General features: G+C 37.3%; 1 protein-coding gene across 1 annotated transcript in view; it reads right to left on the minus strand.

The window, feature by feature from the left end:
• The window catches only part of FBXO28 (F-box protein 28), a 31041-nt gene extending 17870 nt beyond the window's left edge, over positions 1 to 13171 (minus strand). The window contains exons 1-2 of the mRNA XM_059941886.1: positions 12890 to 13171; positions 2982 to 3091 (exon numbers count right to left, since the gene is read on the minus strand). Of these exons, the coding sequence (XP_059797869.1) occupies positions 2982 to 3091; positions 12890 to 13153 (374 nt within the window). The 5' untranslated portion in view covers positions 13154 to 13171. The remainder of the gene's footprint in view (positions 1 to 2981; positions 3092 to 12889) is intronic.
• Positions 13172 to 14041: the final 870 nt, after the last annotated feature.

A 14041-nucleotide genomic window follows, 5' to 3' on the forward strand; every position in this document is an offset into this window, starting at 1 on the left:
TAGGGAGGGAGAGTGGGAGGGAGACACAGGGAGGGGATATGGGGATACATGTATACATACAGCTGATTCACTTTGTTGTACAGCAGAAACTAAAAAGACATTGTAAAGCAATTATACTCCAATAAAGATATTAAAAAAAAGAAAAAAAAAAAAGAAAGCCTGTAACCATTATCAATCACTCCCATTACCCAGCCCCTGGCAAGAACGAATTTACTTTCGGTTTCTATGGATTTGCCTATTGTGGACACTTCAGATAATTGGAATCATAATCATAATATTATGTGGTGTTTTGTGTCCGTCTTCTTTCAGTTGGCATAGTTTTCAAGGTTCATCCATGTTGTAGCACGTCTCAGTAGTTCTTCATTCCTTTTTATTGCTGAATAATATTCTATTATATGGACATACCATTATATTGATTATCCATTCATCTGTTGATGGACCTTTGGGTTGTTTCCACTTTCTGGCTATGATGAACAATGCTGCTATGAATATGTGTGTACAAGTTTTTGTGTAGACATATTTTCACTTCTCCTGAGTATATACTTAGGAGTGAAACTGCTGGGTCATTTGGTGACTCTATGTTTAACTTTTTGAGAAACTGTTTTGTAAAGTGGCTGCACCATTTTATAATCTCACCAGTAACATGTGAAAGTTCCAATTTGTCCACCTCCTTCCCAACATTTGTCTTTTTAAATTTTAGCCACCCATCCTAGTGAGTGTAAACCAGTATCCCATACTATTTTGATTTGCAATGCCCTGATGACTAATGATGCTGAGTATCTTTGATGGGCTTTTTGGCCTTTAGTATATCTCCTTTGGAGAAATTTCTATCGAATCCTTTGCCCACTTTCAAATTGGGGTTATTTATCTTTTTATTGTTGAGTTATAAGAGTTTCTAATACCATCTGGATATAAGTCCTCTAACAGATACATGAGCTGCAAATGTCTTCTCTCATTCTGCAGGCTGTCTTTTCATTTTCTGGATGGTGTCCTTTGAGGCACAGAAATTTTAAACTTTGATGAATTCTCGTCTGTCTACTTTTTTCTTTTGTTACTTGTGCTTTTGGTGCCGTATCTAAAAAACCACTGCCTAATGCAAGTTCATGAAGGTTTATGACTATGTTTTCCTCTCAAGGTTTTATAATACAGCACTGACATTTACACTTAAGCCTGTAATTCATTTTCAGTTAATTTTTGTATATGGTTTGAGAAAGGTTTCCAACTTCATTCTTTTGTCCCAGCGTTACTTGTTGAAAACACTAATCCTTTATCATTGAATTTTCTTGGCATTCTTGTTGAAAATCAATTGACTAAAAATTTAAGGGTTCACTTTCTGGACTCTCAATTCTATTCCATTGATCTGTATGTCTATCCTTTTTTTTTAATTAATTAATTAATTAATTTTTTGGCTGTGTTGGGTCTTCGTTGCCGCATGTGGGCTCTCTCGAGTTGTGGCGAGCGGGGGCTACTCTTCATTGAGGGCGCAGGCTTCTCACTGTGGTGGCTTCTCTTGCTGTGGAGCATGGGCTCTAGGCGCATGGGCTTCAGTAGTTGTGGCACACGGGTTTAGCTGTTCCGCAGCATGTGGGATCTTCCCAGTCCAGGGATCGAACCTGTGACCCCTGCATTGGCAGGCAGATTCTTTTTTTTTTTTTAATTTTTATTTATTTATTTTTGGCTGCGTTGGGTCTTCATTGCTGCGCACAGGCCCTCTCCTGTTGCAGTGAGCAAGGGCTACTCCTTGCTGCAGTGCGCGGCCCACTGCGGTGGCTTCCCCTGCTGCGAAGCACGGGCTCCAGGCTCATGGGCTTCAGCAGCTGTGGCTTGCGGGCTCCAGAGCGCAGGCCCAGTAGCCACGGCACACAGGCTCAGTTGCTCTGCGGCACGTAGGATCCTCCCAGACCAGGGCGCAGCAGGCAGATTCTTAACCACTGCGCCACCAGGGAAGTCCCTGTATGTCTATCCTTATGCCAGCACCACACTCTTGATTATTGTAACTTCGTAGTAAGTTCTGAAACTGGGAAATGGTAGTCTTCCAATTTTGCTCTTTTTCAAGATTGTTTTGATTATTCTGCGTCTTTTGCATTTCTATAGCAATTACAGGATCAGCGTGTCAATTTCTGCAAAAAGACTGCTAGGATTTTGATAGGGGTTGCACTGAATATATATATCAATTTGAGGAGTATTACCATCTTAGTATGAAATCTTCCAATCCATGAACATAGAATGCTTTTCTGTTCATTTAAGTCTTCTTTAATTTCTTTTAACAGTGTTTTGTGGTTTTTAATGTACAAGTTTTATACTTTTTTGGTTATATTCATTACTAAGTTTTTTTATTCTTTTTGATGCTATTGTAAATGGAATTGTCTTAACTTCATTTTTGGATTGTTTATTGCTAGTGCATAGGATTATACATACATTTATTTATTTATTTATTTGGCTGTGCTGGGTCTTAGTTGTGGGACACGGGATCTTTCTTTAGTTGCAGCATGTGGGACCTAGTTCCCTGACCAGGGATTGAACCTGGGCCCTCTGCATTGGGAGCATGGAGACTTAACTGCTGGACCACCAGGGAAGTCCCAATACGATTGATTTTTGTGTACTAATCTTGTATCCAGGATCCCTGCTGACCTCGTTTCTAGCTCTAATAATTAATGTATTTTATTTACAACATCATGTGTATACAAGATCATACCATCTGTGAATAGAGGTTTTACTTATTCCTTTTCAATCTGGATGCTTTTTATTTCATTTTCTTGCCTAAATGCCCTAGTTTGAACCAAAATGTTGAACAGATATGGTGAGAGTTGAACAAACCATACTAAAATGATTTATTGTGATCTGTGTACCCTTTGCTACAAAAACTTGGAAACCATTTAATCCAAGTAAACCCTTAGTGAGATCAAAAACAAACAAACAAAAATCAAGAAACAAACAAAATCCCCAATTGGAAATTATTGCCAATGCTAACCATAACATACCTTGGGAGTTGTGCTTTAACTTGTTTCTGACATAGATTATGGTACCTCTCCACTTTTAGAAATCCCTGATTCAACATTCTCTGGCAGACCAAGTCCATTCTTTTACAAACCTATGGGAAGAGAGAATGAGAAAGAAGAATTTTAAAAAGTAAAAACCAAATTGGTAACAATTAACTTAGGCTCATAACCAATGGGTCAAAATTCTCTGTGCTAGTATTGTTCCCCAGTTTGCTATCTGAATCTTTGAATCAGTGTATGTGGGTGAATCCCTCATTGTAAATTACAATATTGCATTTAAAAATTAGTATTATGTGTAGGCAAGGAATACTTTACTCCTTAAAAAAAAAAAAAAAAAAAAAATATATATATATATATATATATATATATATATTTAATTTTTTTGGCTGCGAGACATGGCTTACAGGATCTTGGTTCCCCCACCAGGGATTGAACCCATGCCCCCTGCAGTGGAAGCACTGAGTCTTACTTTAGGTATTCGTTGAATGTTCTGGATGTATCCCTGCTATTACGGTCAGAGACTATAGTCCTGATGATCATTAAAACAACATATTTGAAGGTTTTTAATAGTTTGAAATAAGAAAATTCTCCTTTGGCCAAAAACATATTCAAACTTGAGTCTAACTGCTCACAAAGTTTTTATGATCTATAACCAGAATGAGAGTTTTTAATTATTTCTTCTAGTGATTTGGGTTAAGTATGACAGATTATGATGGCCAAAGCCTATACTAGATACCGTCATATCCTCCAAAATATTTCAACATGTACAGCAGAAACTTAACTACTTTGAATCCTTTAAAAACATGGTGTCTTTATACAATAAAAATACAGGATCTGAAGTCAGAACACCTAAATTTGACTCCAACCATTATACATCCTTGAGCAAGTCAGCTTCTATTTGAAAGCCTGAATCAGACATCTATAAAATATGGATAGTATCTAATATATAGGGATGTCATTAGGATTAAATAACACACACTAAATCACTTGGTAAATTATAAAGTGCTATATAAAAATTATGTTAAATAAATTTAATTTAACTTACCACTAATTTGAAAACTTTGCTTCACATACTTAGTTCTTATATTTCTGAGATATCCCAGTATCTTTTTCATCTTAATGAAACCTACTACACAAAATACATTTGTTCTTTGTTTCCTGAGTATTTTGCAGTGACTCAAAGTCATCAACCTGGATGTTAATTCTCACTGTATAGGTGTTGTTGAAAGTGCAACACTGAGATATTATTCAGATAAATCTACATCAAGGCTAAGTCAACTAGGCAAGGGCTGTCTTATGCTTCTATCTCTCATAGCACCTAAAAACAAATGCTTGACAAATACTTGAAATGAAATACTGATGAAACTTTTGATACAAGTCTGCTTTCTCCTGAGATTATAGGGACAAAAATTCTGGTAAACTGGGTTGAGCTAATAAAGGTTTTGATACTCTAATATTAAATACTAGCTATTCCCTAAATCCCAGTATGCCAAATGAAAGGTATGAAGGTAAACAGTTCTTTTCATTTCAAAGTAAATGAAAACATAATAAGGTTTAAGTACTGATACTAAGAGTAATTCTAAATTATATTTTAAAATATGGTGGAATCTATTTCTAACTAGTAAGTTATAAACATTTGTTCAGTGTCTACTGAAAAAAAAAAAAACCCAATATGTATTAACATACGTAACTGTTTCTAAAACAAAATATTTAATGAGTTACATTTTTATAAATCTCTTTGATCCGTGGTTTAATAGAAACAAGTGAATTTTCATATCTGCTTCTTCTGCATTAAAGAATGAGAGTGAAAAATGCAAATAATATATTAGTAAAGTAATGAAAATATTTTAGACTGTATAGACTCCCTGAAAGGGTCTTGGGAACCCCTCTGGTAAACCTGGACCACAAATGAGAACCAGTGCCCTAATCCTGCATAAACATGTTGCCATGAACACTGGTACTGAACTTTATGTGAGGAAAAAAGAAATTTTATCATGTTACTGGAGGAAGGAAAAGAGAGTATGTCTTTTTGTGTGTGATGAGGGGGAATAAAGCAGGCTAAATTCTCATCTTTTGTAGTAGGAAGTCAACAGATATTATCAAATAGAAGACAAACAACCCAAAGACTTGAAAGTAGTGCCTCTGAGGAATAAAAATTGGGGGTTGCATTGTTGTTAACGTTGCTAAAACTACTTGATGTGAGACACCTTCTAACACAACTTTGTAGAAAAATACTTTTTCTATTTGTGGACTCTACAACCTCTTTGATAATTTCTGAGTTAAATACTGGAACTAAACCCACTGTGGTGATGATTTCCTAATTTTTTTAAAGTCAAATCATTATTCTGTACACCTTAAACTTATACAGTGCTGTATATCAATTACATCTCAAAACTGAAAAAAAATGTTTATTTACAAAGTGAAAAATTAAGGTCAATTACTGCTGTACTAATTTCCAAGGTAGTTTCTAAATTATTTTATTATACTAGAATTTTGCTGCACTGAATCTAGCTAAATACTAGAATTTAGGTATCTCTTAATAGTCTAGAAATGCAATGGAATGAGTACTGACTAGTATGAGTATACAACTGACTGGGGGATGAGAATATGAATAAATAACCAGATAAGGTCAACCAAGGGACTTCACATGATACAAGATTTGAACTAGGCTTTAAAGGAAGAGGGGACAAGAACTGCCAAGTTAATACTGACAGAACAAAGGCACAAAGCCTGGAAGGAATAAACCATTAGCAAGCAAACTACTTCTGAAGACAGATCAGATATGTAGACAAAGCTGAGAGGAATAAAATCTCTCATGTTTTGAGCAGGAAAATCAGACAGTAATGAGAAGTAAGTTTAAAAGGAAAAAGATCACTCATTTTGGGAGAGTTCTAGTATTGGTACAGTTGATTGGTCATTTTCTGTAAGCAACTGTAATGTTAAGACTAAAGATATGGTTCTGGAAATTTCACATGAAGATAGCTGAAACCACTGCAGATGAATCCCAAATGAAGTAAAAGACAAGAAAATAAAGGCTTATAAATGGAGCCTCAACTGACCATTATAATTAAAAGCTGGTAAAAAGATCAGAAAATATGCACTTAAAACGAATACTGTAAATCAACTATACTTCAACTAAAAAAAAAAAAAATTAGAAAATAGGAGGTCACAAAGACAGACAAACTAGAATAGCACCACAAAAGCCAGAAAGATTTGAAGCATTAGTTGATATTGTAGGAAAAGAACAGTATTTAATGTGGTATTCTTCCATTCATAAATGTTCTATAAGCACTGACTGACCGATAGCATAAAAACAAAGACACGATAGAGCATATATCTATCTTTTGTTTAGGATTCAGAAGGAAGCAAAATGACCTCTGAAAAACAGCAATACACTAATTTTCCCCAAGGTGAGCAGTTTAATGTTAACTGCTGACAATGTATGTTAACTTGCAAAACAAAATTATCTTATTTAAAGTGTAGCTCTAAATTTGGGGGTATTTTAATTATTTCCAAGGCTAAAGGGAAGAAATTTCATTTTTCCATTTATTAAAACAAAACAAAAATCCTAGCAATTTGGCAGTTTACCCAAGACAGAAAAATAAAATTCTAGAATCTGATATACAAAGATGATGACTATGTCAAAAACAATCAGTGTATTTAGAGATTAGGAAAATATATACTATAAAAACAAAAGGGAACTAATGGAACAAATCAGTCTACAATGAAGACGTTTAGCTTGGTCCCTCTGTTATTTGCTGCTCTAGTATGAAGAACAGATTTGTTTTTTTCTTTTTTAATTACTTCAAGATTTAAAATGCCATGTTTATTCTTTTTATCATTATCTAACTTTAGTGGTCAGTAATAAAAATTTTTCTTCACTTGTGTTTATTTAGAAATCTTTTTTAATTTGTTGTGCCACTATGGCCCTTCTCAATGCAAGACACATACGCCATAAATCCGTGAAATCCACACTTTTCCTGTCAAACCTAATCTCTAATATCAAATCTTAGTTGATTCTAAGATGTACATTTGACAGTGGAATGGTCTTCCAATATATGATATATTACAATATAATTGCCAGCATTTCTTTCTCAGATATGTTAGATGCCTTGAAATATAGTATGCTGGGCTTCTTCAATTTTGTTTAAGACGCTGTAAAGACTTTAAGATATGTTATCAATTTAACAAAAGCTCTTCTGGAAGAAAAAAAAAGTACTGCCACAATAATATACATGCAATTTGATCAAGATGCATTCTCATTTCAAAAATGTTAACATGGGGACTTCCCAGGCAGTCCAGTGGTTCTATCCCTGGTCGGGGAACTAAGATCCCGCATGCCATGCGGTGAGACCAAAAAAATAGAGGGGAAAAAAAAAAAGGTTAAAATATGAAACGATACCTTGGAATCAAGGAAATACTGTAATGGAATCACATTTTTATGTACTCATTTCGTGCTCTCCAGTTTTCAAATGAACAGTTCATGTTTTTCTCCAATTAATTAGGAAGCTATTATCAAAGATTAGGCTGCTTATTAGACCCTTGAACTGAAAGGGATGTAGACACCAGAACCCGTCCTTTCTTTTTACAGTGAGAAAACTGAGGCCTTAAGAATTTATATGACTCGTCCAAGGTCATCCAGCTACTCAGGGGCAAAAAATGAAATTAAGAATCAGGGTTTTCTAGCAAATAGATACTTATTGTTTATATATATACATATGTATCTGTCTAACATGGACTTTAATCTAATATGGATTACTCTCAGTTTCCTTATTTTTTTGTATTGGCTGCACAAGATTATTTGAAGGATTGGAGAAGTGCCTAGGACAGCACCTCAATAAAAACCAAGCTATGTGGGGGAAAAAAAAAAGGAATCCAGGTCTTCTGATTTGTATCTTTTTAAATTTAGTGATCAGTAGCTATACAGATCGAAATGATTATCCTAATTATTCTCAACTGATTAGAGTCTCAAATAATACTGCACTGCTATAGAAACTGTTGGCACTAGTCTAGAAAGTAGGACTTCTTTATTTTAAGGACATTAGTGGGGGGTTCTTACCACACTACTAAAGTTTAGAGATGGAGCTAGACCAAGATCTTCCTATAATCCTCTCAGTCAGACAAATCTGCTGTGTAGAACATTTGACAAGCCATCTGGGCTGGATTCTTCAAAAAGTCATGAAAGAATGAAAACAGTGAAAAAGTGGGAGGAATGTTCTAGATTAAAGAGTCTAATGTTTTATTAGATTTAAGAACCTTAACTACCTCCCCAACCCCTCCAAGCTATAAAAAAACATTTTGAGGACAACTGAGAAATCTGAGTATAAAATGTAATATTAAATCCCTTGGAAGTGATGATATTGTGATTATATAGAAGAAGTATTCAAGGGTGAATGTCATTATATTTGCACCTTACTTGCTAACGGTGAATGAGCATACACAAGTGAAAGAGATAAAGCAAATGTGGCAAACAGGTGATAAAATCATTTAAAAAATGAACAATGAATGAGCCAGGCCTATTTGTTTTTTCAGTGAACTCCTCTTAATTTCCCTTACCTATTAAAAATATTGATACAACTTGCCCCCTCTTTCATAAGAATACTTTAATCTTTTATAAAAAAATTCTATCTACCTGGCAGGGATTGTTTAAGATACAATACTATATACAGAGAGAGACAGAGTTAATTCTCAATCGTCTGCTGGTAAAATTACAACAAATTAAAAATTCTCTGCGTGTCCTCCCTAAATATTCACTTGGAAAGAAAATATAAATTTATGTTAATATTAGCCTGAGCAAAACAATTAGGATAATTACATGCCTTTTTTTTGCTGGGAAAGTTCTTCTACCTCTGACTGGATGAAAATTCATGATCTTGAGGAAGCCTCTCCTGATTAACCTCAACATTCTTGTATTTACTACTATGCACTTGTTGTCCTAGTGCTTTGTAAATGCTCAAGGAAGGTGTTTACGTTTTGTCTCAATGATGATACTGTGGACAGGGTTACTGATTGAACACCTTTGCTTTGAGATTGTGCAGGAGTGAACTGTCCCCAAAATATTATAATTTCTTACCTATACTTAAGTACCTGTTAATAAAATCAATAACCTGATGATGACATGGTAGGGGACAAAAAAAACCCAGCAACGCAGAGAGTGTATTTTCTATAATACAGTGATACAGAGCAGTGGTCCTCAAAGTGTGTGACCCTTGGGATTCCCAAGATCCTTTCAAGAGTTTGCGAAGCTAAACTATTTTCGTAATACTAAGATGTTATTTGCCATTTTCATGCTTATTCTCTCACAAGATACAGCAGAATTTTCTAGAGGTAACATGACATGTGATGACAGCCAAGGGAATTATGCATTGCGTATTCTTGTGTTTTCTAGACTTTTCAAAGGTAAGCCCTTACGGTCCTCAATAACTTTTAAGAGTGCAAAGGGGTCCCGAGACAAAAAAATTTGAGTACTGGTATAGAGCAAGAGATAGGAGGAAGACAGCTTGCCTACTTAAAAAAACAAGTAATGGCTTCCCATTTTCCTTCATATTTTCTACCAATCAACCCTCTCTACAACTGAAGTTTTCAAACACATTTAAAGAAAAGATGGGAAAGGAACTAGAAATGGGTAACAGACTTAACTAGATAGAGTGCTCTAGAGAAATATCTTGGGACAAAAGCATGTATTTATGTACCTTGTTACCAACGGGAAAATTTCATTCCAGATAATAAACAGGACTTCTGAATTTAACTTTTAGTCAAATTTGTCCTGAACCACTAATAGGATTCCATTAAATTTATAGGAGCTCCACTAGAATCACAGAGGAAAAAGTATGATAGGATCTCTCTAAAACAACTTTTTTTTTTTTTTTTGGCTGTGCCACGCAGCTTCCAGGATCTCAGTTCCCCGACTAGGGATTGAACCCCAACCCCCTGCAGTGAAGGCGGGAGTCCTAACCATTGGGCCACCAGGGGATTCCCTAAGACAACTTGTAAAAAGCCTCCCATGCTCATTTCTTCAGTGAGTGAGAACACTGTACTCATGAGTCAGTTATACGTTCAAAGTCAGCTTTGATCTGCTCTGTAACTAGCTGTAGGACCTCACTTCTTAACCTGTGCCACTTGTTTCAAAAACTCCCATACCTGTCAAGGAGGCCTAGGTGACAATCTAATGCTGCATCAGCACAGATTTGTGTGATTTACTGGCAAAACAACTCAAAGTACATGTTTTGTCATTTCAAAAGTTGTGTTCATCCAATTAATTTTAAATATATTGGAGAAGTTAAATATTTAAAGAGTTATTTTTATGTAACCAGGATTTCCAAGTTCCAGGTACATTTTTGGAGCAAATAGTCAATGGCAGAAAAAACAAAACAAAATCCAATTTAATAAGGCATTTGGACACTCCCTTGGAAATAACTAAACTGGAGAGTCAAACTTCAATAATTCATGGCAACAGGAAGCAAATTATCAACTAAACTGCACAAGTAATTGAAAAATGTTATTTTAGCCATTTCCACTTAGAGCAAATCTTTTCAAGAAAATACAGAGTAGTTAAGTACATGGATCAAGCACCTGTCCTCTAATTTAACAATAGTTATGACTGAGGTCCTAATAAGGCAAGTAAATTGGGAAGGAAGAAAAAAAGAAACACCTGAAAAATAAATAAACTAGCTCATCAACCACTGAATAGCTGACATTTAGCTTTATGGAAACCAATTCTGTTCTTAATAAATATCACTCTCTTCCAGTTATATCCAACCTAACTCCACTCAAGAAACTACGGAATTTATATGCCAGATAGCAGCACTCACACTGCTACTGATTTTCTGGCAAACAGCATTTAGGTATAAATGGTCACTTAAATGAGAAAAGGCATGTAAAGGACCTAACAAGCACTATCTCTAGGCAGCCAATTTCATTAAATGATCGTAATTAAATTAATGCTGACATCTAGTGGCAAGAAAGAATCTTTCATGTTACTTGAATTGTACCTTATGACATCAAACCAATGAATCTACAACCAAAGACCCTTCCAAATCCCTACAAAAGATTATCCATTTAATCTAAGAATTATCCATTAACCTTAAGGAATAAGAAATAGTTCCCCATTACTAAAACAGAGGAAAAAAAACATCTTTAAGATATAAAACTGGCAGCAGAATCTTTTTGGGGGGTAGGAGTGGAGGGGTGGTAAGGGACTCCTTATCGAAAAAATCTTTGAAACTACAAATTTGTATCTTTAAAACACTAGAATAGATAACTGCTTAAAAATTAAGAATGCAGCTGAATATTTCACTTGAAAGAGATGTCATTTACTAATAAATTGTGGGGTGTGTTTTTAACTTTGTCCCCTAGGACAGGCTGGTTTTCCCCCCTTTAAAAACGTTTTTAATTTTTAAAAAAATAAAATGACCAACAAATGAACAAACCCCCCACCCACCCCAGTTTTCCTCAACACTTATAAAACAGAACTGTGAACATCCCAAGCTTTACAAAGGCATTGTCTGGCTGAAAGGCTCAATTCAATCAAATGCTATGCCCAATTTCCAGACACCAGGAATGTATACCATGAATTCTGATCAAACATCATCCTTTATAAAAATTTGAAGGAATATTTAAGATCCTACAAGAAACTGGATGACATGTCCTGGAAATTAAGGGACAATCATTTTGAAATATCACTTTTCAAATGAAGAATTTTCCATCCTGCAGACTGGCATGGTTACTGTGCTGTGTTGACAAGAAAAAAAACCCAACTGTCCACCAGTCTGAATGAATATTTACAAGCTTCCTTTAAAAAATAAGTATACTTTCATTTCAAAAATACAATTATAATCAATTTTAGATTGGAGGTGTAAACCTAAAATAAGGCACATTGATTATTCAGAAAATGCTATACACAGCACATTCAGCAATATGTCTTTGTCCTCTTAAAAACAACCCGACCACAGATTCGGTCTGCAATCATTTCAAAATGTCCACCTCCTTCAATTTCCTTACCACTTAAAGATAAATTCACTGAAAGGAAGCAAAATACCTTACTGAACTAAGACATTCATCAAACCTTCAGTGAAACCTCTGGAATGAAGAAAATCCCAATGGCAATTTATTTTCATAAATCATGGACTGAACTACTGTGATTTTAAGGTATAAAACCTCTCCTAAAGCTGGCGGGTGGGCGTAAATCACTAGTTAGAAAACGAACTGCAGGAAAGAAAAAAAACCTTCTCAAGGGGCAAGTTGCTTCACTGTGGGTGGGAAGTATCAGGGGTGAGGCAAAGCCGGAATAGTCACTTCTCAGGGCTCTACTTTACTGGTCAACTAGGGCGCTGGGGTTGAGGCTACGTTCCAATTCCTCCAAACCTCTACCGGCTTTTGGGAGGACCGACCGATCCGACTTTATTTTCTGCAACAAGAAAACTTGGGGGTGGGGGGCGGGGGAACAATACGTTATTCTCGCAGACAAACCAAACCTGGCTGGGATCATCTCGCCTACTTCGGAGTGCTGGCCCCCCAACTCCGGCCGGGGGCTGGAAGGTAATATACAAAAGGCAGGTGGCGAGACCCCTCCGGCGTCCACATTCAGGTCGGGAGGAGGTGGGAAGCCCAGCTCCCGCTGCCTCCCCGGTCGCGGCCCCGCTTCCGGGTGGGGGGCACGGAGTCCCCCAAGGCCAAGTTCCCGCAGGCAGCCGCCCCCAGCCCCAAAGCAAGGGCAAAATCCGGACAAGACCCGCGGACAGGCCCCGACAGAGACTTTGGGGCGGGAGGGGCGCGCTCGGTGCTCTGGCGCCGGCTGCGGCTCCCTCCCCGGGGAACGCTCTTTCCCTCTCGGGCCCTCCCCAAACCTCGGCCCGGCGGAGAGGGCGGCGGGGGTCCCGTGGGGGCCTCACCAGGCGGAGCTGGCTAATTTCGTCGTAGGACATAAAGCTGAGGATGTTTTCGATGGCTACGATGGGCAGCGCCACGAGCGTGTTTTGAGGCAGCTGGTCCGGAGCCAGCGCCGGAGCCGGGGGAGCCTGGGACCCCGGCTGCGGGGGCTGTGGCGGGGGAGGTGGGGGCAGTCGCTGGGTAGAGCCGATGGCCGAAGGGGAGCCGCCGTCGCCGTGGCCACCGCCTCCTTCCTCAGCCATCCGCTCCTCCGACGCCGCCGCCATCTTGGGGGTTTGATTCCTTCCTCCCACTGCAAGGGGAAGAGGGACACTTCCGGTGCGTCACTTCCGCCTCTTGAGCCGCCGGGGAGGGGCACCTGGAGAAGGGGGAGGAGCCCGTGGATGACAAGCGGAGAGAGACACATTGCTGCTTGTTCGAGTGGGAAGAAGGGAAGAAAGATAGTCTTTGTAAGCCCTTTCTTCCAAGATTGGAAACGACTTGAGGGCAAGGGAACCCTGTCTAAAATTAACTTCATCGTGCAATTTTCTTAAAGTGCTTCCAATTTTCTTAAAGTGCTCTCCTGATAAAGGGAGATAAAAATTACGTTAACTAGTAGGTGTCGATGGAATGATGTAGAGTATCATCATTTTTCAAGAACCATAGTAATAATTGATTTAGGTAAAAAGGAATGAGGGATTGATTAAAACTACCGTATGAATGAACTTTGAATACATGTTCAATTAAAGAAGCCAGACACAAAGGACCACATATTGTATGAATCCGTTGATATGAAATGTCTGAAATAGCCAAATCGACAAAGACAGAAAGTAGATTAGTGGTTCCCAGGGGCTGGAAAGAGCAAAGGAAAGGGGAATGACTGCTAAGGGGTGAAAGGTTTCTTTCTGGGGTGACGAAAATGTTCTGGAATTAGGTAATGGTGATGGGTGCACAAATTTGTGAATATACTAAAAACCAATGAATTGTACACTTTCAAATAGTGAATTTTATAATACGTGAATTGTATCTCAATAAAAAATTGATTTAGGCAAGAATCATCAAAAGATGCTAAAACTAGAAAGTAAAGGTGTGATGTGGAATATAATATTTACATAGTCTCAAAATAATCTCCATAAATTACCTATCAATTACAAAATAAAAAGGTTTACAATAGT

The sequence above is a fragment of the Balaenoptera ricei genome, chromosome 1 (genome assembly GCF_028023285.1).
Source record: "Balaenoptera ricei isolate mBalRic1 chromosome 1, mBalRic1.hap2, whole genome shotgun sequence".
Classification (NCBI taxonomy): domain Eukaryota; kingdom Metazoa; phylum Chordata; class Mammalia; order Artiodactyla; family Balaenopteridae; genus Balaenoptera; species Balaenoptera ricei.